This window comes from Typopeltis vanoorti, chromosome 23 (genome assembly GCF_054136105.1).
Source record: "Typopeltis vanoorti isolate ZY-2024b chromosome 23, IOZ_Tvanoo_1.0, whole genome shotgun sequence".
NCBI lineage: Eukaryota > Metazoa > Arthropoda > Arachnida > Uropygi > Thelyphonidae > Typopeltis > Typopeltis vanoorti.
Window position 1 is genome coordinate 30,502,848 of NC_143571.1, and position 23,288 is coordinate 30,526,135.

Below are 23,288 nucleotides of genomic sequence, written 5' to 3' on the forward strand. Positions count from 1 at the left end.
TTTTCACAATGTGATTTATAAAAATTCATATGTAGATGGGATGATTGTCATTTTACATGTTGGATCTTGTAGCCAAATAGATAATGCTCTTGCCTTGTCATAAAGCAGGCTGAAGGTTTAAATCTGACTGATATGGATGTTTTCAGAACTCTTTCTGGCACGATATGTAACCTTTAGCCTTCAGAGTAGGTCTCCCAACTTATCTTCCTACAGTGTAACATGAACATGTGGATGGCATTGCTGCATTCCAACCTTCAGGCTGTGCATTCATATTCCACTGTGATGTGGATGTTTATGAATATCTTTAAGTGGTATAAGTTTTTCATCACCTCTTGAAAGCCTGAAATGGCTTACAAGTATTATGTTTGTCTCTAGATGAGGGTTTCCAGATTATGTAATCCTTAGCTTATTCTAGTAATGTGTGATAGATAGGTTCACAATGTTTTGTAGGTGTTACGTTGTTGTTTCTTTCTGCTTTCTTAACTTATATACTTCTTTAACCTCTTATCTTTTCTTGTGTGTAGCCTAACTCGATTCTACCTAGGGATATTTCCTTTTCAGATACTGGCAAATTTGTATTTATACTGTGCCAGCCAGTATCCTATAACAGGAATTTATTCAAGTTCAGGGAAATATTCCTAGATTCATTGGCATACACTCTAACACACACTTAAATAGATATTGGTACTCTGCAGTCATCACCAATGATCTATTCTTAAATATCAAAAAAAAAAAAAAAAATCAGCTAACGCCTTTTATTCCCATATACGGGAGTAGGCGAGGCCATTTAGCCCTATCTAACTTTTGGAGACTGAGTGGGCAGTTCAATCTCCACTGGTACCCAATCAGAGACAGATGGCCCAAGGCTATCACTAATTAAGCGGTACGCAGTGAAGAGAGACGGCTCAAATGTGCCGCCATCTCGTGGTCCCTAACCCTAACACAATATATTTAATGTCTGAAATAATGTGGGTTCTACGGTCGATTTTCTTGAGTTTACAGGACGAAAAACCCGAGTTTCCGGGAGGAAAAACCTGCTTGCCCGTGCCAGAGATCGACTAACTCGGGAACCGGTCGAAAAAAGGCTTAGAAAAATTTCCTCTAGTCGCCGACTAGACTCGAAACCAAGTCTTCCTTCGTGCGGCCAAGTGCGGTGGTGTGCAAACACCACATCCGCTGAGCTACACAGGCTCCTTATTCTTAAATATATATATATATATATATATATATATATATATATATATACTAAAATTTCTCCCGCTATGGTTCTAATTTTATAAGTGGTAATTTGATATCTCAAATTCAGGCATGACTCAGGCATATGCAATAAAATATGTTTATTGGAACTAAATGACAATTACAACTAAATTGAATCAAAATACTAAAACTTCTAAATCTCATCCTAAGATAGTTAAACAATTCTAAAGGTATCAAATTCACTTGGATAGATCAAAGTATTAATCATAAAACAATGGAAAGCAATGACAATATCACGCTAAATTAAGATCCTCTCATGCATGCTATTCATAAAGTACATGTTACACAACTTGTGTAACATGTACTTTATGATAAGTGTATTTTGGCATACACTTATATTGTTTATATAAGTGTATGCCAAATATATTTATATTGTTTTTTACGTACACTTATATTTTGTTTAGTAGATAACGTTAACTGAGATAGTTAACGTTATCTACTAAACAAAATACACTTATTACTTCAGTCACATACAATTAGATTCGTTCCTGACAATTTGCTGTCTCAAAATACGAAATCTTATCAATGTTCTCTAAGGATTGTCCACATTACTTAATCAAACACAAATTTCTATCTTCTATCACTTCCGTAACAAATACCAAAGATCTCTACATTACCCAGTTCTTTCCGAAGGTCTTAACTAGCACGTGTTGTTCTGGTCATCCTTTGATCGGCTATCTCGGCACCTAGCTTTTGGCTACGTCGTCCTTTCTACTGTTCCTGGACTCGAACTAATTTCTGCCGCGACGGAGGGCTATCTCTGCTCCTTTCCGATGGGTTATCCAGCGACTAGCACGATTCTGCATAAGCTGATGATTTGCATATGGCTCTGCGTGGAATCTTCATTATAATCAGGAAAATAGTCGCTATCCGACTATTCAACCCCATTCCTAAACAGGGTGACAAATCACTGCCATCTAACTACCATCCTATCTCACTCACTTCAGTCCTATCTAAAGTGATGGAGAAAATCATCAACTCTCAACTCCTGCTCTACCTTGAAAGTACCCAGCTATTAAGCAACCACCAGTACAGATTCCATCAAAGCCAATCAACAGGAGATCTACTCTCATACATCACCCATCGCTTGACCAATGCCATGGAGAAATTCAGTGAATCCCAAGTAGTTGCACTTAATATCTTTAAAGCCTTTGACCAGGTCTGGCACAAAGGCTTACTAAACAAACTACCATCATTTGGACTGTCTCAGGACCTCTGCAGATGAACTGCCAGCTTCCTGTCTGTACGAACACGTGATGGTAGACGGCTCCCTATCCTCTCACCATTCAACTAATGCTGGGGTCCCACAAGGTTCAGTTCTCTCACCGACCGTCTTCCTTCTATATATCAATGACCTACTTCAGTTGACCTCTAACCCAATACACAGTTTTGCAGACAACAGCACATTAAACTCCTCCCTCTCATTTGATAAACCCTACTCTACACAACTCACTTCAACCCACAGAACATCAACCACCACCACCACTGCCCTTAATTCTGACCTCTAAGCCAACCTCCAATGGGGATCAGATAGCCTCATGAACTTCAATGCTAGTAAAACCAAGTTCTGTCTTATTTCTCACAAAAAAAAAAAACATTATCCCCCAAGATTGTTTTTGATAACACTCGAATTCCCAGACAAGATGAGATTTCTCTTCTCAGAATTACCCTGACATCAAGCCTCTCCTGGCATAAACACATCACAACCATTGCATCCTCAGGTTCCAAAAAACTAGGTTTTCTCTTTCACTCAAGATACTACTTCACCTCTAAACAGCTGTTAACATTATACAAATCACAAATCCATCCAGCTATCGAATACTGCCCCTTGCATTTGGAGTGGGGCTCCTAAAAGCTCCCTCAGAATGCTTGCCTCAATACAGAGGAGAGCAATTAAGACTGATAAATGAACCATCTCTCACCAACTCACTCCCCTCACTTTCACATAGACGCTTGGTCTCTGCGATTTGTATATTCTATAAATATTTCCATGGGAAATGTTCATCGGAAACAGCATCAATAATTCTCCCCACTCTGTACTAAGCCCAGTGGAACACGTACAGCTGCTGCCCAACATCCTTTCACAGTACACCTTGAAACCCCCAGAACAAGTTTCTTTTCCTCCTTCATCCCTGCTACTGTGGAATAGTCTTCCCCTGATGTATTTCCCAAGGAATACAACATACAGGCTTTTAAATGAAATGCAAACAAGTTTCTCCTTTCCCAATCCACTATCCATATACGGTACTAATGTACTATAGGTTGACTAGCCAACCTCTTGTATATGGGCCCAACATAAAAAAAAATAAAAGCACCAAAGAAAGGGTCTATCACAAATGACAAAAGCCTTTGTAGGTGGTCATGCAAAATATAAAAGGAGGCTTTTCATGATTGGTTGTGGTTATGACTTGTGTAACAGGAATTTTTCTGCTTTGGTCAAATGAATACTGAATCTTTCTACTGATTCAACTGAAGCCAGATATTTAAAAAGCATGCAAATATTTAGCATAGCTACTAGTGAAGCATAATGTAGATTAACGTTGTTTTTTAATGTTTACAAAAATATAACTAATAAGATCATCTGTTGTCAAACCAGTTTTGATATGAATATCTGTTATAGGGGTTGCTCATAAGTCTCAGTACAGTATTGATTCACTATATTAGCTAATATTTTCTCTGTGAACATTTCAGATCTGCCATCCTGATCTGAGAAGGAGAAGACTGGCTGGCTGGCTAATAACATATATTATACCATTCTTCTTTTTTATTTCCTCTCTTTTAAGTACTCATTGTAGGTTTAATTAAGTATCTTGATAACCAAAAAAAACATTAATATTGAACTTCATTACAGTTATATTTAAAAATAAATCATTCATAACTTCTTTCGTGTTATAACAAATGTCTGATTTTGCTGTACTCTTACCACTGTTTCTTTATATGCCTTCAGGGATGACAGTGAAAAGTAAGGTATGTTTTTTACTGAACAATTATATTCAATTTTCAAGCATATTCTAATGTAACACGATTATGCTTACAGGGACTGCTAAAACCATGTAAATTTCACATAAAATAAATTAATTACTATTGATTTGCTAAGATAATACAGCTAACTGGCTTCCAGGATTTTTTTTCTTTATTATTTGACTGTTTTATAAATTAATGAAGTGTTATATTTTTGAGCTTTCTAAAGTTCCTCGCTATTAACAATTTTGAGTTTGAATATTCCACTGAGACATTAATCTGAGTGGAATATTCATCTTGTTGAAAATTTTCAGTTGATGTCTGCTTATTATGATTAATTGGGACCAAAAACACATCTTGGTAAATTTCACAATCACATAGCAATGGAGACCCTTTTTTACCCTTCTTAAATTATCGCTTTCTCTATCATAATGTTCTCCACAGATAAAGATGAAAAAATAAATTGCAGTGATCTTTCCTTTTTAAAAAAAAAAAAAAAACTTGTAAAAACACCTGCCCCATTGCATTTTAATAATAATTATAAATGTTAAATTGGCAGGTACACATCTGCATCTTTTCGCTTGTTTGATGATAAGAAGTTTTTGTATTTTTATAACAGTTGGTGCTAACATCACTTTCCCTTTCTTTGTTGGTGTGTTATAAGTAAAAGATTCACTAATTCAAAAAATTATGTTTGTCAAGTCCACTGAAGAGCTTCTAGATATGACTGTGGATCTGTGTCAATCTGTTGAACTTTGATTAAGTAGAGCTTTTCTCTAGGGTTACTGTCAATTTTCTGTAGAGCAGCAACAATTGCTGGACAGGTGTTAGTTCAACTCCTGGACAGTTTTTGCATGTTTCATAGCTCCTACTACCATCTGGCTGAATTTTCATGCCTTTAAAATGTTCCATCCTTAGTCTGGTGATGATTGTGGTTATTTTTCTATTTTTATTAATTTCACTGATTTCATTTGTCTTGATAGTTTGTTTTACCAATCTTATTTTGGCGACAGAGTTAGCATCAGTTAGTGAAAGTGGATGTAATATTTGAGGTAAGTATCTTGCTTCTTTGGCTAGTCTGTCTGCTCTTTCGCCTTCAATATTTACATAGGCTGGTATCCACTGCAGTGAGAGTTTTGTTTTTCCATTTTTTAATGCCTCAAATGCAGATTTTGAGTCGCTGTAGATGGTTATTCCTTTTGTAATGTTTATTACTGGATTTGAGAGCTGTTTGTATGGCTGTTAATTCACAAGTGAAGTTTGAAGCTATTTTGCCAGCTGTGGTTTTGATTTGCATTTCTTCACCTCCAGGTAGAGTTAGAAAAACCCTGAACCTCCTTGGTTGAGTGCTTCATCTGATGAAGTTTACTAATTACATTGCAGTTTACTAATAAATTTAACATTTATTAGTAAACTGCAATGGGCAGGTGATAAGAAGTTTTTGTATTTTTATATGCACTAGCTTTGCTTTTGTTTGAAACAGTTGGTGCTAGCATTGCTTTCCCTTTCTTTGGTGTGTTATAAGTAAAAGATTCACTAATTCAAAAAATTATATTCAATCAAATAGTTTGCCATTAATAGTAAAAGTTGTTTAGTTGTTCTGAAATTCCAAAAGGACAAATCATATACAGCTGTATTCTTATTGACAGAATGCCATGCATAATGTTTGACCATAAAATGTTTCCTTGCAGCTTCTTTTTCAGTTTGGTGCTTCTCATATATATATATGTGCTAATCCTATGTATAAGGTGAAAAATTGGTAATTTGTTCTTAACAAACTTTTCAGAAGTAAAACAAATCCAGTGCATAACTGTGCAAAAATTTAGTCATTTGTTTGGCTTGGAAAAATACACTTAGTGCAGTGTATTTAATGTTTATTCTGTGGCTTGATGCCTCTGGATTTTAGCACATAATGTAATCCAAAATGCATAATTGTTACTAATATTCTGTAGCATGATGCCTCTGGGTTTCAGTACACAATGTAATCCAAAATGCATAATTGTTACTAATATATATACTAATAGATGGTATCAAATTTCACTCGTTAGAACTGCGCCTGCTCAAACATGACACCAACATGATAAAGGTTTGCATCCTTCCATGTGTGGGATTAAAAAAAAAAAAAATACATTAACTACAAAAATAAGATTTCCTCACTTTCATACTAAATGTGAATGAAAAATTTTGCTGTTTTCTAGTTGTTACTTATTGAGCTCAAAAGCTTCCTCAGAATATAATAAAAAGATAACAGAAACATAACATGATGTTATACTTCTAAATAAATCCAGTACAAGTCTGCAAGATTCCCTGACTAAATTGAATAACTGTTGTAATAGATTTGGTACGAGTCAGTAGTAACAGGACAAAGACAATAGGCAGAAGTATTGAAAATATCAACTGTATTATGAATGGAGAAACTATAGAACAAGTAAAACGTTTCAGCTACTTAGACATGATTTTTAGTGAAAAAGGTAAATGGAATATGGAAATAGAAAACAGAATCAATAAAGCTGATAGGATAGGAAGTCAACTGAATAAATTTATATGGAATTAGTCAAAACACTAAATTAGCTGTATACAAGACACTGTTCAAACCAATTTTAACTTATGGATCCGAGAGCTGGGTTAGAAATAAAACACTTGACCAAAGACTAGAGACCACAGATATGAGAGTCCTAAGAAAGATTACAGAGGTGAACAGATGGCATTAGTGGCAGTATTATATTAAAAACCGAAGATATTAGGAAAGAACTTTACATTGTTAGCATCTAGAAATCTGTTAGCAGAGTTAATCTCAGGTGGTATGGTCACTTAAACAAAATGGAAGAGGAAAGATTAACAAAACAAGTGTTGTCTGCCAGGTTGGCAGGAAAAAAATCCAGAGAAAGACCAAGATATATAGATGCATTGATACAGTAAAAAGTGCCTTATAAGATCTGATAATGTTGGAGTCTTGACAGGTAACAGATTGTAGATAGGAAGTTAGTAATGATGCAAATTTTTCAGGTAGTACTATTATATCCTGTACATATCATGAATTTGATGATGATAAAAGATAATCAACACTGGATTTAATAGGTCGTAATAATATAGATAGCTAAACCGACTAGTTTTGCCACATATGCTAGTGGCTTCTTCTGTGTTAGGAGGAAGAAAAAAAAAATACAATAATAAGTGGTAAACATGAACTTTTACAGAAAAATAAAAAACAAATGCATGGCAGCTGGCATGGATCACACATTGTTCAGTAGTATGCATGATCATTGGCAGAAAAGTTACAGTATGACATATGGAAAGATCTAATAAGAGACTTCGATTCCCTGGTTTATGTTGAATGTGCCTTATGAGTGGATAATTATTGTAGACTCTTTGATGTTGCAAGCACTGAAGTTTTCTATGGCATGGAGCTCTTGTCCCATTCAATAGTGTGGTGAGTGGAAGAAGTGGAAAGCTAGACTTGAACTGTCTTCTCTGTTGTTATTAATGTCTTCAATATGCTCTTTTTGTCGAATTTCCAATCTTCTAGATATTTGCCCTATGTAAGCAAGGCCACAAGTACATGGAATAGTGTGAACTCCATGATGCTTGTTGAAAGGATCATAGTCCTCAGGTGAGTATAGCAGAGCTTGTATAGTCAATGAGCTTATGTCATGAGATTTCAGGAAATTTGTGATTTTGAGAGAAAGTCTACCAATATAAAGGATGGAAACCAAAGCTCTTTAATGAATGTTGGGACTTTTAAGATCCAAAATTTCATTTTTACTCTCAGATACCTCTACTTGCACTCCATTTGATTATGATCCTACTTGGATAAGCCATGAAGAAACCAACAGCCTTTTATGCAGCATGACTATGTAGTCTATGGACCTTAAAACAGGTTGAAATCTATGCACCCCCCCCCCCCTCTTAACTCCATGATTTGATGATATGGAATGCCCAAGTTACACAAGACTAATATTCCTCGTCGTAGATGGTATTAACTTGTCTACTTATTTGTTATAAAAACATCTGGCTAATCTTCTAAAAAATCAGATATACAGACTCCATCAAGAACTTGCAAAGGGGTATATTTGTAGAAAAACTAGAAGAGATTTTTATCTTGCCAACAGACATTCTAACTAGTTTAGATATTGTATCTTTTGTTCACAAATGTTCCTATATATGAAGTTATGGCACTCGTAGATGATCTGTTCCCTCCTGACATCTCTCAGCTGTTTAGACATTGTCTCATTTCAAATTATTTCTGATGGAATGGAAAAATCTACAAACAACTATCTGGACTGGCACTTGGAATTCCTCTTTCTCTTCCATGTGCTGACTTATTCATGGAAAACTTTGAAAAAGATTTCCTGCTATCTACAAATCTGAAACTGTCACTTTGGTGAAAATAAGTCAATGGCATATTTATAATCTGGAAATACAGTTACACAATTTTCTTTCATCTGTTAACTCTTTCCATTATAAAATTAAATTCACTTTAGAACTTGAAAATGCAAGAAAATTACCTTTCCTAGGTGTTTTTATTTCAAAAAAAAAGTAAGAGGCCTCTCTCAGCATACACCATAAGCCCACTCATACAGGTTGTTATACAAATATGTCAAGAGCCTGGCCAATGCGGTTGAACATTCCATTCCCATCTGCTCCTATCACTGAATTCTCATTCAGGTTATGTAACAGCTCTTGAATCTTCTTGTGCATTTCTATCTCTTCATCCAATGATTTGGATTTCTGCACAAATACTTGTAACTTTTCTAGCTTGCACTTTATATATTTCTTAACTCCTGTCACTCTTATTCTCACAATATTCCCCCTACATTGTCATCTTCTTATGGATCTCTTAACATATTCGAACTGGGAAGTGTCTGCTCATGCTGACAGGAACTAACATTAGCCTACAGATGCTGCTTCTGCATCAGGCAGTCACAGTTTTACAAAACTTATACAGCAGGCTGGTTGCAACTTTTTTCAGTAGAATCTTATTTGTGAAATGCCTTAATGATATCAAAAATCTCAAATGAAATTTGAACTGATTTCAAGTTTTATATATTGTATTGTGTGCTTTCCCTACTCAGTGACTGCATTATAAACAGCTGTTACATATTTTTTCTGCAACTGAAAATTTGACAGTGTTAGAACAAATGTTTGGTACAACAATAAAACTTTCTGGAGTATATGATGGGTCCTTCCAGTTGTCTCTTATTGCACTCATTGTTGCTAAATGTTTCTGTATTGTATTTAGTGATACAATATAACTACTTGTTTTTCTTATTTCTGCCTGCAGAAGTAAAAAAAAACAAAGGGATGGAATGTTTCCAGTTTTCTAAAAGAACAGATGTAAGTAAAAATTCATCTATTCTTGAAAAAAAAATTAATCGTATGTATTATTATTAAGAGACACCTCCAGAGAGTCAGGGACTCATACTACACACACCAGCTACCATACTTATTCTTGAATTCATTCACACTGCTTGCTTTCACAACATCCAAAGGCAATCCATTCCAATCATGCACCACCCTCTAAGAGAAAAATCTACCCTTGGCAGCCTGCATTCTCAGCTTCCAAGGATGCCCTCTTGTCCTTTCAACACCCTCCATAAATTCCATCAGTTGAAATCCTGTATGACCTTTTCAGAAGTTGTAAGTCTCAATCATATCACCCCTCTTTCTCCTGTTTGCTAGTGTCTGCAATCTACCTTCATAATCAGTATTCCACAATCCTGATATCATTTTTAACACTCTCCTTTATACTCTCTCCAATGTATCGGAATCACAATGGAAACCAGGAGACCAGACCTCTGCACAAGAGTCCAAGTGAGGTCTAATTGAGGCCTTGTAAAGAGGCAAAATAACATCCTTATCTTTAATGTGAATGTTTATTTCAGCATTGCAATTATCTTTTGAGTTGTATTTGCAATCTTTGCCAGCCCCTGAACTTCAACTTCCTATCTATTAGCATGCCAAGATCCCTAGCCTCATCAGTTTCTTCTAGCCTAATCCCATCAATATAATACGGCATTGGATATCTAATCATGCCGAAGTGAATGACTTTACATTTATTCACATTGAATTGACACCCAATTAACCCATAATTCCAGCTTATTCAAATCATTCTGCAAGTATTGCATATCAACAGCATTCCTGATTACCCTACCTATCTTTGCATCATCATCATCATCAGAAAATAGCTGTATGTCGCTTGTCAAATCCTTCCCAATTTCATTAATGTACAGATTGAATAACAGTGGACCAAGCACTGCTCCTTGTGGTACACCACTTGTTATATATAATTTTTTTTTTTAATCTTTGTAATGGTTATGGGCAGTGTAGTCCACCCACAGTATATAGAGCTGTTGCTGGCAAGCTGCCAAGAAGTCCATTCATGTTAAAGGGGAGAAAGAAATAAGACTATGTACGATCACCAACACGAATTTACGTGCTTTATAAGTAAAAATTTTCCAACTGTTATAACAAGCAAAATAGTTATCACTTTAAAAACTACAATGACCATAAAAGAGAAGTTAATTTTTCGACATGTAGTAATAAACAACCCATCCCACAAGACAGATTGATTACCCTGTTATTGGAATGGATTCTCTTTCTTTTCACATGCACAGAAGTGTCAAAGGATCTCAAATCTGTGGGTATACTATACTATACTACCCTTACATCACATCCAGACTTGATATAGGCCTTTACAAGTGTTTTACCCTATGCCTGTTCTAGTTATCATTGTAGTCATTCTCTGGTGGCAACGCCATGCCACCAGTGTGCCCTGTAGGACCCTCAAGGAAAGAACTTTTATATCCTTCTGCATAAGCCCAAGCTGTTTTAAATCTTGCAGACTCAGATCCCCCATACACCACTTTTTGATATCTGTCAGTCACCCATTCTCTTATCCATGCTAATATTGTATAACCCAAACCCATTTTCTCCAATTTATGCAACAGTCTACCATGCTGTCTTCTGTCAAAAGCCTTAGCCAAATCCAGAAGTATCATGGTGTATCTATTTCCCTTGTGTAGTCCAATGGTAACATTGTTATAGAATGTGAGCAAGTTGCTGAAACATGACCTTCCCTTAGTAAATGCATGTTGTTCATTGCAAAGTTGATTTTCTCTGTCAACCCATTGCTGAATGTGAGCGCTAACCAATTTTTCCAAAATCTTCACCGCCACTCCTGAGGTACTAATTGGTTGATAGTTGGATACACCAGTCTTTGCATCACTCTTGTGCATTGGAATTATTATAAGAATATATGGTATTATAAGAAGTGAATCATATCCATTGATCTCCAACAAAATACTAGAAAATATTTGAGATCTATTATTGAAGATCTGCTCAGCAAATAAAAATGTCAGATTTGGAAAAAGGGTGAAAACACAGTGAATAAAATTCTTAGAAAACCAAGCAAAATAACACAGAAATACACAACAAATTTTACATGATGATTTGCTGCTCAGACAAATCACCTGATCACTGGATTAGCCTCTGCCTGTAGTTATTTACTGAGCTATCAGATGTATACAGCATGCTGTTTATTATTAGTTGGTTATTTATATTTCTCAAATAAATTTTGGATTGTGGTAACTAGGCATTAGTTGCTTAGTTATAAGATAGGGAATCTAAGATTGCTATGTGATTTTTCCAATATGGCAAAAAATTATGGGCACCAGAGTTTGCATTGAAACAATTTTTCTTTCTGGAAACTGACCACTTAGCTGCATTGCTGAATTTTTTTTTTTTTTTCATGTAGTGATGTATAGAAAGCATAAACATAACAGATATCTTTTACTATAAATACATTTATATTTTTGTGTGTGTATATATATTTTTTTTTTTACAGAGGATTCTAGTTTGCCATTCACCTGAATTTGCTTAGAAAATAACTGATAGTCAAGTAAGAGAAGTAACCATTCCATCAACTGCTGGATTAAAGAATTAACTTGCTAAATTGGGTCCAGTCATAAAGGGTCCACAATTTTTTGATTCTGTTGTGGTATTGCTAATTTACTATTTACTTCATCCAAAATATCTGATATTCCAGAGAAATGCAGTTATATTATGTTGATATTGTGTAAAAGTAAGTTTCCATATTCTTTATTTTAAATCTATTTCTACCAAAATTACCATCACATATACTAAATAGGGTAGTATCATTTGCAGATATGCAAGATCTAATGAGTAAAAATTCATGTTATCGAAAATATTTTGCTTGGGGGTATGTTTGTAAACAATCTTATCAAAAACTATAATTTTTGATGTTATGAAAATTACTATCACTCAGATTTGCTCACAAATTACCTGAGATAGTTAAACACCCATCCATAATATTACCTGTTCATTCTTGATTGTATACTGATAATTTACTTAATGATTATAAATCATGTATTTTAAAATATTTCCTAAATGCACTAAAATAGAAAAAAGGTATCTTCTAATCTGCAGTTGTCTCCAATATATCTTTGTGGTATGGTGCTTTTTTTGTTAGATATCAATCTTTCATGTATTATATATGTATGTAATGGTGCTTTAACCCAGACATTAAAACATCTTTATTTTTGCTCAGCATAAATGATATACATGTAACACTTTTCTGATAATTGAATTATTTTCATCTTTTATATTTATATAAAGAACATTGAAGTCCACCTTCTTATTTGATAAAATAATCAACAAAGTCTGCTTTGTGTTGTCATATGAATCCTCTCACTTGAGTGATGTATTAACATTGACTAATGTGAAACACAAATACATTAAGATGCCTGTTTGTTTTAAGTAGTAAAAAAGCAATTGTTTAAAAAACAATCAATCACAAATTCCTAACCTTTATCCTGTGCTTTTCATACACAAGATTAATCTTGCCAGAAGTGGTTGTAGCGCAGTGAATTTCACAAAGTAAATATATAATTTAGCATGCAACCATAAATGTATTTTAATGATTTCTCCCATGCATCCAACTTTAATAAGTATATGCACATTATCAGCACCATAGTACTAACTGAAGGTAGTGAGGAAGTGTTAAGTAACATATCACCATTATAATTCTTTAAACTCATATAGGCCAAAATAATTACAATGTGCTTTTAGAAATTTGTATCAATATAGAGAGGAAGCAACTTTCTTTAAATGACTATGCTTAAAATATTGGAATTGTAAATTATTTTTTTTGCAAAATCAGATAGCAATAAAGGTCTTATGTTGCTGGAGGAGAGTGGTACAAAAGAACTTGAGCATGGGTCATTACATAATTCTAACAAAGAATTATTCTACACCATCGCTTAACAAAATGTTTTTATTTATGTTTATTATTTTAGTGTATTTAATGCACAGATTTAAAAATTCTTGTTTATGGAATTCTGTATTTAAGTAAGAAATAACTTCCAGCTAACTTTATAATGGAAACAATTTTAATATCTTGTGACAACTTTTTGTGGGCAACTGTGTCTGTGACATTTATGTTAATGTTGATTTAAGATGTGATAAACTGTGATTCAGCTAGATATTAGCTGTATTACTGTGTAAAGACTTTTAATAATAGCACTAGAACTGTAACTGGCTGTGATTTATTTATTTTTTTCTTCCAGTTGTAGTGTATTTAATGTAAGATAAACTATTTGGATAAATTATCTAAAAGAATTACATAAAGAAGGCAGCAGATTGTTTTAAACTAATAACATTTAACTATATTTTTTATACATGTTTGCAGCATTGTAGAATAAAATACTTTTGTAGCACTACAGATTCTGGAATAGCATGAAGAAACACTTTATAACTATATTTATATATAAATTAACCTTATTTACAAATCAGTCTTAGGTGACAAAATCTTAACAGAATATGAAACCGATTACATTAAAAGTGAATTTTGTACTATTTAATGTCAAATGAATAGCAGTTACTGATAATGCAAATGAGTATTGATAATTATGACTATTCACCCAACCAATAAGTGTGCATATTTGTGTTTGTCTGTACATAAACTATTTGATCACTAGTTTGATTTGAATCAATGGTTCTAATGAAATTTAAGTCTGACCATGATCCTGCAAAGATTAGGAGTAGATGACAATCCCTGCTATGTTGTTCAGTGTTACTACTTATATCTAGAAGTATTATAGCTTCAAAAATAAGTTTTGTAACCTGTATGGTATTTACTGTATACAAAGATGTTATATAATTTCAGAGTATAAAATAAAAATGTTTTTTTTTGTTATTTTGTTTTGTTTTTTTGACTACTTTAGAAGCTAATGATTCTGAAACAGCTGATAGTGAAATGAATTGTTTTGCTACTACAAAAATGGGATTATGATAGCTGATATGAAAACAGCATAATTTATCTTGATGGTATCACTTGATTCACAAAAAAATCCTTTTACACAAGTCTAGTAACTGAGACCTTACCATAACTATAGTAGTACACAAGATATGTATGGGAGGGCTACTATAGTTTATTCTCTTTCCAAGGTTGGGGCAGTTCAGCTGTTAAGTCATAACAAACAATACTTATCATGGGACATGCCACTTTTGCAGTGAAAACAGTAGTTAATTGTACAATTTACCTCATATTCAGATACTTGATTATTATGCTATGCATTATAGCAAGTTTGAAACTGCATTACTTTTGGTGTGACCATCTCAATGTAGATCATGGTATGCTTGTTAAGCCAGTTGTCAAATATTTGATAACTGGCTCACCATCTCATTATAAGAAGCTTGCTTTACATAAGGCTTGTAGTATTTAGTTTTAAAAAGTGAGGGAAAATGTGTAATCAGCAGTCTTTACTAGCAAATGTTTTGATCTTAATATAGACAAATGAACATACGCTTAACAAGTCATTGGTCAAGTGTATGTTTCCAGCTCTAGTTTTGCTATGTTCTCCACATATGAATAGTAACTGTTCATAATGCCTGGCAAATATGTATCACGCATGTCCACTATACAAAGCCCAATTTCAGAGAATTAAACTGTCATCATGACAATTTATATAGATTCTTTAAATTAAAGATGCCAAGAAATTATATTTTTGATTTAAAAGTTTGCATGTGAAATAACTTCACGACTGGGCAACTCATAGAGGCTAATGATTTATCAGTTGCCTTAGTATCTCAAAATGCAAAGCACGTATCCTTATGGACAGGTCACTACCCAGACCGGATTTGACCTTTATTGAGGTCTCCTCAGTGAAACCCAAACCCAAAAGGATGTGCTTTGCATTATGGGATACTAAGGCAAGTGATGTGAAGTCAATCTTCATAAAAACAAATTCAAGGTATTGTGGAAACACATCACTATCACTCTACTGATTATATCATCGTCCTATCTACTCTACCACGGCTATCAAGACTGCAAGGTATTCATCATGCAAAATCCCACAAAGTACTACCAGTTCACTGGCCATCTCAAGAGAGTTGAACTGTCTTCTGTAAGTCTCCAATCCTAGTAATTATTAGTTACCATTCTGATAAACATCAAGGCTGGTTTGATGTAAATTTAGTTTTTGATCAATAAGAAAGCTTTCTATACTTAACAAAATGATTCCAATTTCTTTATGGAACACACAGGTACAAAGAAGAAAAATAAGATGTGGTTGTAGACGGCTCAGGAAATGCACAGCTTCTTTAGCACTTTCAAAGTGCTAAAGAAGTGCACTATATGGATCTGGCTGATGGCTCAAATCCCATGTGAGCAAAGGATGGATCACTTTCAAGGACACTTCAAAAAAAGGGTCATAAATCAGACTGTGAAAATTATCACAAAGAAAAAGATTCTGTTGTTGATATCTATGCATTTATTCTCGGTTAATAGCCACTTTGCCTTACAGAAGAAAGTCATGCAGTTTCTAGCTTCTTGTGGAATAACAGACATGATCAGCACTGCACGGCAACTCCAAAACAAATATTGTGAACAAACTTTCCCATGACAATTATCTAACTAAAGTCTTCAGTTCTGTTAAGTGGGAAGCTCAGAAAAATTCAGATTGGTTATCCATTGTTGTTTTGATACTTACAATGTCAGCAAATGTGATGGGTATCCATTCACAAACTGGCATTCTGAAGCACCCATGCTTTTATCTTCATTGCAATAACTCATAATACCAAGGCATCAAAATAAAGACAACCAAAACATCACTTGTAACTCCAGTATGTTAATACTGTTGATGTCTAATCCTCAATCTGAAGTTTCAATCATGCACAGATATTCTCAAAGCAGCTTACAAAAGATGCTAGTGCTTTACCAACCTGCTTCAGCACGTTCAGTACAAGTCATTCAGGTGAATAGTGTAGCCCCTGAAAAATGGCAACCATTCTCTTTTTTTGACAGCCATCTCTTGTTCTCTCTCTCTCTATGAAAAAGTTGACATCTTCTTCTTCTGCAACTTTTCCCACTTAAGTAGGGTCGCTGTTTATGGTGAGTCTCCTCCACAACCTCCTGTCTTGGACTGTAGCCACATCCAAGTTCATCCTCAAGTCCTTCTCTACCATTTCTCTCCATCTCTTCTTTGGCTGTCTGTGCTTCCTCCTTCCCTGCACATCCATCTGTATGACCTTTCTTCCCACATACTCTTCCTCCCTCCTCATCACATGATCAAACCAACTACCTTGCCTCCTGTATCTTTGCTCCTAAGTTCGTAACTTTCACTGTTCCCCTTACATAGTCATTTCTCAGACCATCCTTTCTGGTCATACCGCACATCCACCTAAGCATTCTCATCTCTTGAACCTCCATTCTGCTGATGTTATTTTTCCTCAGGGCCAAAGTTTTCATAGCATACATCATAGCTGGTCTCACTGCTATCCTGTAGATTTGCCTTTTAGATTGATCGGCACCCTCTTATCGCATAGCACTCCAGCCATCTCTCTCCAGTTCCTCCATCCCACTTCCTTCTCAGCCTCACCATCCTCTTTCATTGTTGAACCGAAGTATCTAAAGTCACTGACCTTCATGACATTTCCTTCCAGATCTGTCTCATGGCTGCCATTCACTTTGCAACACACATATACTCTGTCTTACTTCTGCTCAGTCTCATACCTCTCTCTTCCAGTACTTTCCTCCAACTTTCCAGTTTAGCTGACACTTCTTCTCTTGATTCTGCATACAACATAGTCTGAGGCACGTCTTCTCTCACCTCCATCACAATATTAAACAAGAACGGACTTAATGCAAGCTGTCACTGTAAAACTTTGTCTCTCCCAGTCAGGTTCGAACTCTTGTCTTCACATTTTTGTACATCTCCTGAACCAACCTGACATTTCTCTGGTACCTTCTTCTCCCTCAGACACTTCCAGACTTCTTGCTTTGGCACTCTATCATACACTTTCTCCAGATCAATAAATATCAGATGTAGCTCCCATTGCTTCTCTCAAAACTTTTCCATCATCTGTCGTCGATCAACTAGGCATGAAGCCAAATTTCTCCTTCCTCAGTCTTCCATCAGGAACCCTCTCTAGGATTTTCATTGTGTGGGACATCAACTTTATTCCTTTGTAATGCTAGTCTTGTGCATCCCCTCCATTCCTAGGGTATATCTTCCTGTTAACAAACTTTTATTAACAGGTCCCACAGCAGATCAATTCCCTCTTCCCCCAGAGCCTTCCATGCCTCCACTGGGATCCTGGGGCCCACCAATTTTCCATTCTTCATTCTCTTTATGGCTTCCTTCACTTCCACTCCACTAATGTTCTGCACCATCCCCTCATAAGGCTCCCCATCTTCTCTGAGTCCTTGCATTTTCTTCATTCAAAAGCCCTTCAAAGTATATTCTCCATCTGTTTCTGTAAATGTTGACATCTATTATAAAATTCAGTAACCTTTAGATAACTGGGATATCTATGCCACAAACTGACTTATAGAACTATGAACATTCTAGTTTTGCTGTGTAAAATGTAAACCACATAAGCAGGGTACTTCAGATGTTGTACTATGAGCCTAAGAATTTGAAGTAGCAAAAATTGCAAATACAACTTAGGATGAGGAAGTCATTGCCTGTTTACAAGGCCTTGATACAACCACACCAGGACTACTGTGTGCAGATTTGGTGTCCGGAGTTTGGAGGGGATAAGTTGTGGAAAGTATGCAAAGAAGAGTTACAAAGATTATATTGGGATTATGAGGACAGATTGAAAATATGTAGACTGCAGACCCTGGCAAACAGGAGGTGATATGATTTGAAGTCTATAAACTTCTGAATGGATGTTACAGGATATTGTTATATGGAAGGTGGGAAGAGAACACAGAGATATCCGTGGAAGTTAAGTTTATGCATAGTTAAAGATAGAGATTTTTCTTTCACAGCAGTGAGTGAAAGAAATTCATATATATCTAGTGTGAATGAGTTGAAGAGAAAGTATGACAGCTGGTGGGTGATGCATGGTTTCTCTTGATGAGTCCTTGACTCTCTGGAAGCATGAGATAATAACCCTACCATCATTAACAGGAAAATGAGTGAACAAAGTGTATGCTTTTTATTTTGTGAACAAAACTCAGAAAGCTGAGAATGATGTGTAATCAAACAATACATGTTCTCATATATGAATTGTAATGTGCACAAAAGAGCAAGTGGTAGTGATCTGTGGGTGCTGGACATGGTTCTAAGAATTAGTTTCCCATAGCTACATTAACTGAGATGCGTTGGTTTTTAAGATCCACCGCTGACTGTTTTGCTGTGAAGTATAGTAGTCTTCTTCACTGCATTTTTGGCAAGTGTCTAACACAGTTTATTTTAAAAAAAAAAAACTACTCACATCTCAAAATACAAATTACAATGCTATTACCATTTGCTGTATAGAACTTTAAAGAAATATAATCCTTGCAGTTGCTTTCAAATCTCTATCAAGCTGGCAGTCCTTATCTGCTTCCCTAAAGAACCAATTCACTCTGCTCTCGGTTGTAGGTGTATATACAAAGGTCTCTGTACTTGCAAATTTATTACGGACAAACAGCCTGAAGAACATAAAGATTTCATTTGCTGTCACAATGCCTTGGTCACCCTACACAGAGGGATTTTTTTTTGTACAATCAGCAGAGTATCTTAAACAACTAAACTTCAATAAATATGAAATTCCCTAAGATGGAGAAACTAATTATTAGATGCCCCACCCAACAACTTAGGTTCCCTACCAGCACCCACAGAACTTCAGGCTTAGCCTAATCATGATTAGTTATTCTTGTGTGCACGTTATATTTCTTAGTGCTGCTTTAATTCCATTAAACCTCAAAATGACTAAGTCAGACCTAAGCCTGGATATATGTTAGCATGCCATAAGGTTTCTTTTCTAGAGCAAGAGCTTCCCAGTTGTTTATATGAATGTTATATTTCTTATTTAATTTGAAATTATCCTTCATGTGCTTTTATTGGCCTTCCTTCAGTTTTAAGATTGATTTGAGAGATGGGTATCTGGCATATAAAAGTTATGTGATCGTTCTAGTAGTGATGGTGGTGGATAATCATCGTCTCAATATCAATGCAGCCAGCTCCACTCAAAATACTTGTTAGTGTTTTATTTCCAGCAAACCTTAACCTTCAGACATCTGAAGTACCTTCTTTTTATAGAATGAAAATCAGAATAAGTAGGAAATGTGAGCAAATCATAATGGCTGTCAGTTCAATATTAGTAAGTGTAAAGTTATGCACTTTGGCATGATATTTCCAACAGAATATTATATTGGTGGGATTATGTCACAAGAAACTGAAGTAGCATCCCTGATTGCCCTGCCCTGCCTATCTTTGCATCATCAGCAAACAGCTAAACATCTCCTGTTAGGTCCTTTCCAAATATCATTAATGTAAAAATTGAACAATAATGGTCTGAGGATTGATTCCTAAGATACACCATTGATAACCTTGTGTGTGTGGTATACAGTGGGGAATTCTGCCAGATTCCACACTATATACCACTATCTGATACTTGTCTGTCAAATCCCATTAGGAATTATAGACTCATTAACACAAGAATATTTTAATATTTGCCAAATATTTCAGTCTGAAACTAACAGATTATCGTCAGTGGCTACATAGGAACCGTTTTTTAACATGGTGGAATACCAACAATTGATCATTCAAAAGTAGAAAGAGCCACATGATGTTACATTGCTAAGCATTAAAGAGAGGAAAAATTTCATCAGAGTGATGACTAAATTATAGATATTAATTCATAAATAACATTAGACTAATGTAGGAATTAAGTCTCGATTAAAAAAAAAAAAATTAATGTGTTATCCTGATTAAACTTTCCCATATTTTTGATAAGGATATATAGTCATTTCGATTTGTTAAGAAAGGCCTCAGCACTTTCTTTAAGTAGGCGTTCAAATTTATAGCGACACCTGTGTAGAAGGCAAGTCTTGCACCAGAGGATGTTGTGGCTTGTTTCTATCCCATGCTGAGCCAATCCAGACTTATTGGATTTGTTGTGCAGAATGTATGATTGATGTTCTTGAATTCGTTTTTCTATAGAGCACCTGTTGTCCAAAGTAGGACAGATTGCAGTTATAAGGAACTTGATACACACCAGGCAGAGACATAGTTGAGCGTTTATCTTTAGAAGAGGATAAATGAGGAGTTGAACAATTGGTTCTAGCTCGTCGGATTAGACATTTTATGATTCCTGTTTTTTGATAAGGATGATGAGCAGATTGTTTGAGAAACGAATTCAAGAACATCAATCATACATTCTGCACAACAAATCTGATAAGTCTGGATTGGCTCAGCACAGGATAGAAAGAAGCCACAACATCCTCTGGTCCAAGACTCGCCTTCTACACAGGTGTCACTATAAATGTGAACTCCTATTTAAAGAAAGTGCTGAGGACTTACTTCAACACCCTAACTTGAATCGAAATGACTGTATATCCTTAACAAAAATATGGGAAAGTTTAATCAAGATAACACATTAAATGTTTTTTTTTTTTTTTAATTGAGACTTTTAATTCCTACATTAGTCTGTTATTTATAAATTAAGATTGAAATTGTGAATTAATACCTATAATTTAGTTATCACTCTGATGAAATTTTTCCTCTCTTTAATGCTTAACAATATAACATCACGCGGCTCTTTCTACTTTTGAATGATCAATTGTTGGTATTCCACCTTGTTAAAAAAATGATTCCTATGTAGCCACTGAAGATACTGTTAGTTTCAGACTGAAATATTTGGCAAATATTAAAATATTCTTGTGTTAACATGTCTGTAATTCTTAATTATAATGCCACAAGTGTCTCTCAAGAAACAAAGTCAAATCCCATATTATCCAATTTATGCAACAGCCTTTCATGTGGTATCCGATCAAATGCCTTAGCAAAGTCCAATAGTATCAGTGTATCCATTTCCTTTATCCAATTCAGCCATAACATTATTATAAAATATGAGCAAATTGCTAAAACATGACCTCCCATTAAAAAAAAAAATCCATTCTATTCCCTGCAGAGTAGAGCTTGCTTATTAACTCATTTCTGTATGCGAGTTCTTACCAACTGCTCTGAAATGTTCACCACCACTAGATCGCAGTTAGACACATTAGTTTTTGCACCACCATCATATGCAGAACATGTATTGTTCCATTCGTGTGGTATCTTTCCTGAGCTGAGACTCAAGTTATACAAACATGTCAAGTGCCTAACCCACTCTGAACATTCCTTTAACATACATGCTGATATCCCATCTCTCTCTCTCTCTACTGCTAAATTCTTATCCAGGTTATACAACAGCTCCTCAAACTCATTCTATACATGTAGCACTGTGCACCCTGTTACATACACCTTATTGATAGATCTTAGTAAAGTAAGCACTCATGATTTGAACAGCTGCTGACAAAAGGATAATACCATCTGCATTCAGTAAATTTATTCTTCCACATTTATTCTTTCTGTTACTTGCAGCATAATGATAAAATTCCTTTGGATTGCTTTAGCCTGCATGGCCAAATTTCTTTTTGTACTCTGATTTATATTTTTGTACAATACCCATAACATTTCTGGCCTGCTCATTATATATTTCATAACTCCTCACAATATTCCTGCCACATCTTCTGAATATCTTGCTTAGTAAAGTTACACATCCATTTCACTCCCACCTTATTTGTTTTTTGAACTCTAGGGATATATTCAGATATTGCTGCATTTAACTATCTTTACAAAACTTTCCATGCATTGCTGATTTCTTTCTTATTCAGTTACTGATGCCATGGGACCAAAGATAGTATCCCGAATTGGTCATAATTTCCAGCTTTGTTGTTCAGCATGTAACCTGTCCTAGTTGGTACATCCATATAGTTAATTACTTCCCAGGACAGTATGGCATGATCACTTTCAACAATTGGATGCAAAAAAAAAGTTGCATTCTCAACTGCGATTCCTTCTGATGTTATGATCAAATTAACATTTTGACCCCCGAGTTCCTTCTTTCATATGCTGCTTGCAGAAGTTGTCTCACAACAGCTCAAATTCTCCTTCCTTTTTATAAGATTTCTTTTCTGCCCAAGTTTGGATAATTTAAATCACTCATAATGGACTCGAATCATCAGATATAATTAATAACACTCTCTCTCTCCTATCTGTACTGTACTTCTGCTAATGGTATATAGAAAATACTATATCATTGACACTCAATCCCTGTTAACACATTTGACACTGATAGCCAAGTTTCACTAATGTCAACATTCTTAAACCACAACGTATTCACTAAAGCAATAAACTCAATTCCTTTGTTCCTGAATGCTCCTGGCATTTGTGTGTGGACATACAAATTCCCACCTAGCATTTTCTTATATTTAAATCTACCGTCGGCTTTGCCCTGTGGAGCAACTTTCTCTTTTCCATCCTCAGATACAAAAACAAAGATCAGAACCCAAAGTGTACATATCTCCTTCTTCACCAGATACACAACCATGCTTAATGATACTGATGCTGAACTTATATATTTTGTATACAGCACTTGGAAAGGATTAAAACAGATTTTAATACTTCCAAACAGAGAACACTCAAGGCCCACTGAGATTTGAACTCTGATTGCTGGATTCGAAGCCCAGAGTGCGAACCATTATACCACACACACTAAAAATCTGTTTTAATCCT

General features: G+C 35.1%; 1 protein-coding gene across 1 annotated transcript in view; it reads left to right on the top strand.

Moving 5' to 3' along the window:
- Positions 1–14,431, top strand: part of LOC150093727 (mitochondrial glutamate carrier 1-like) — a 158,300-nt gene extending 143,869 nt beyond the window's left edge. The window contains exon 9 of the mRNA XM_090412653.1: positions 12,062–14,431. Coding sequence (XP_090268779.1) covers positions 12,062–12,071 — 10 coding nt within the window. The 3' untranslated portion in view covers positions 12,072–14,431. The remainder of the gene's footprint in view (positions 1–12,061) is intronic.
- The last annotated feature ends 8,857 nt before the right edge of the window (positions 14,432–23,288 follow it).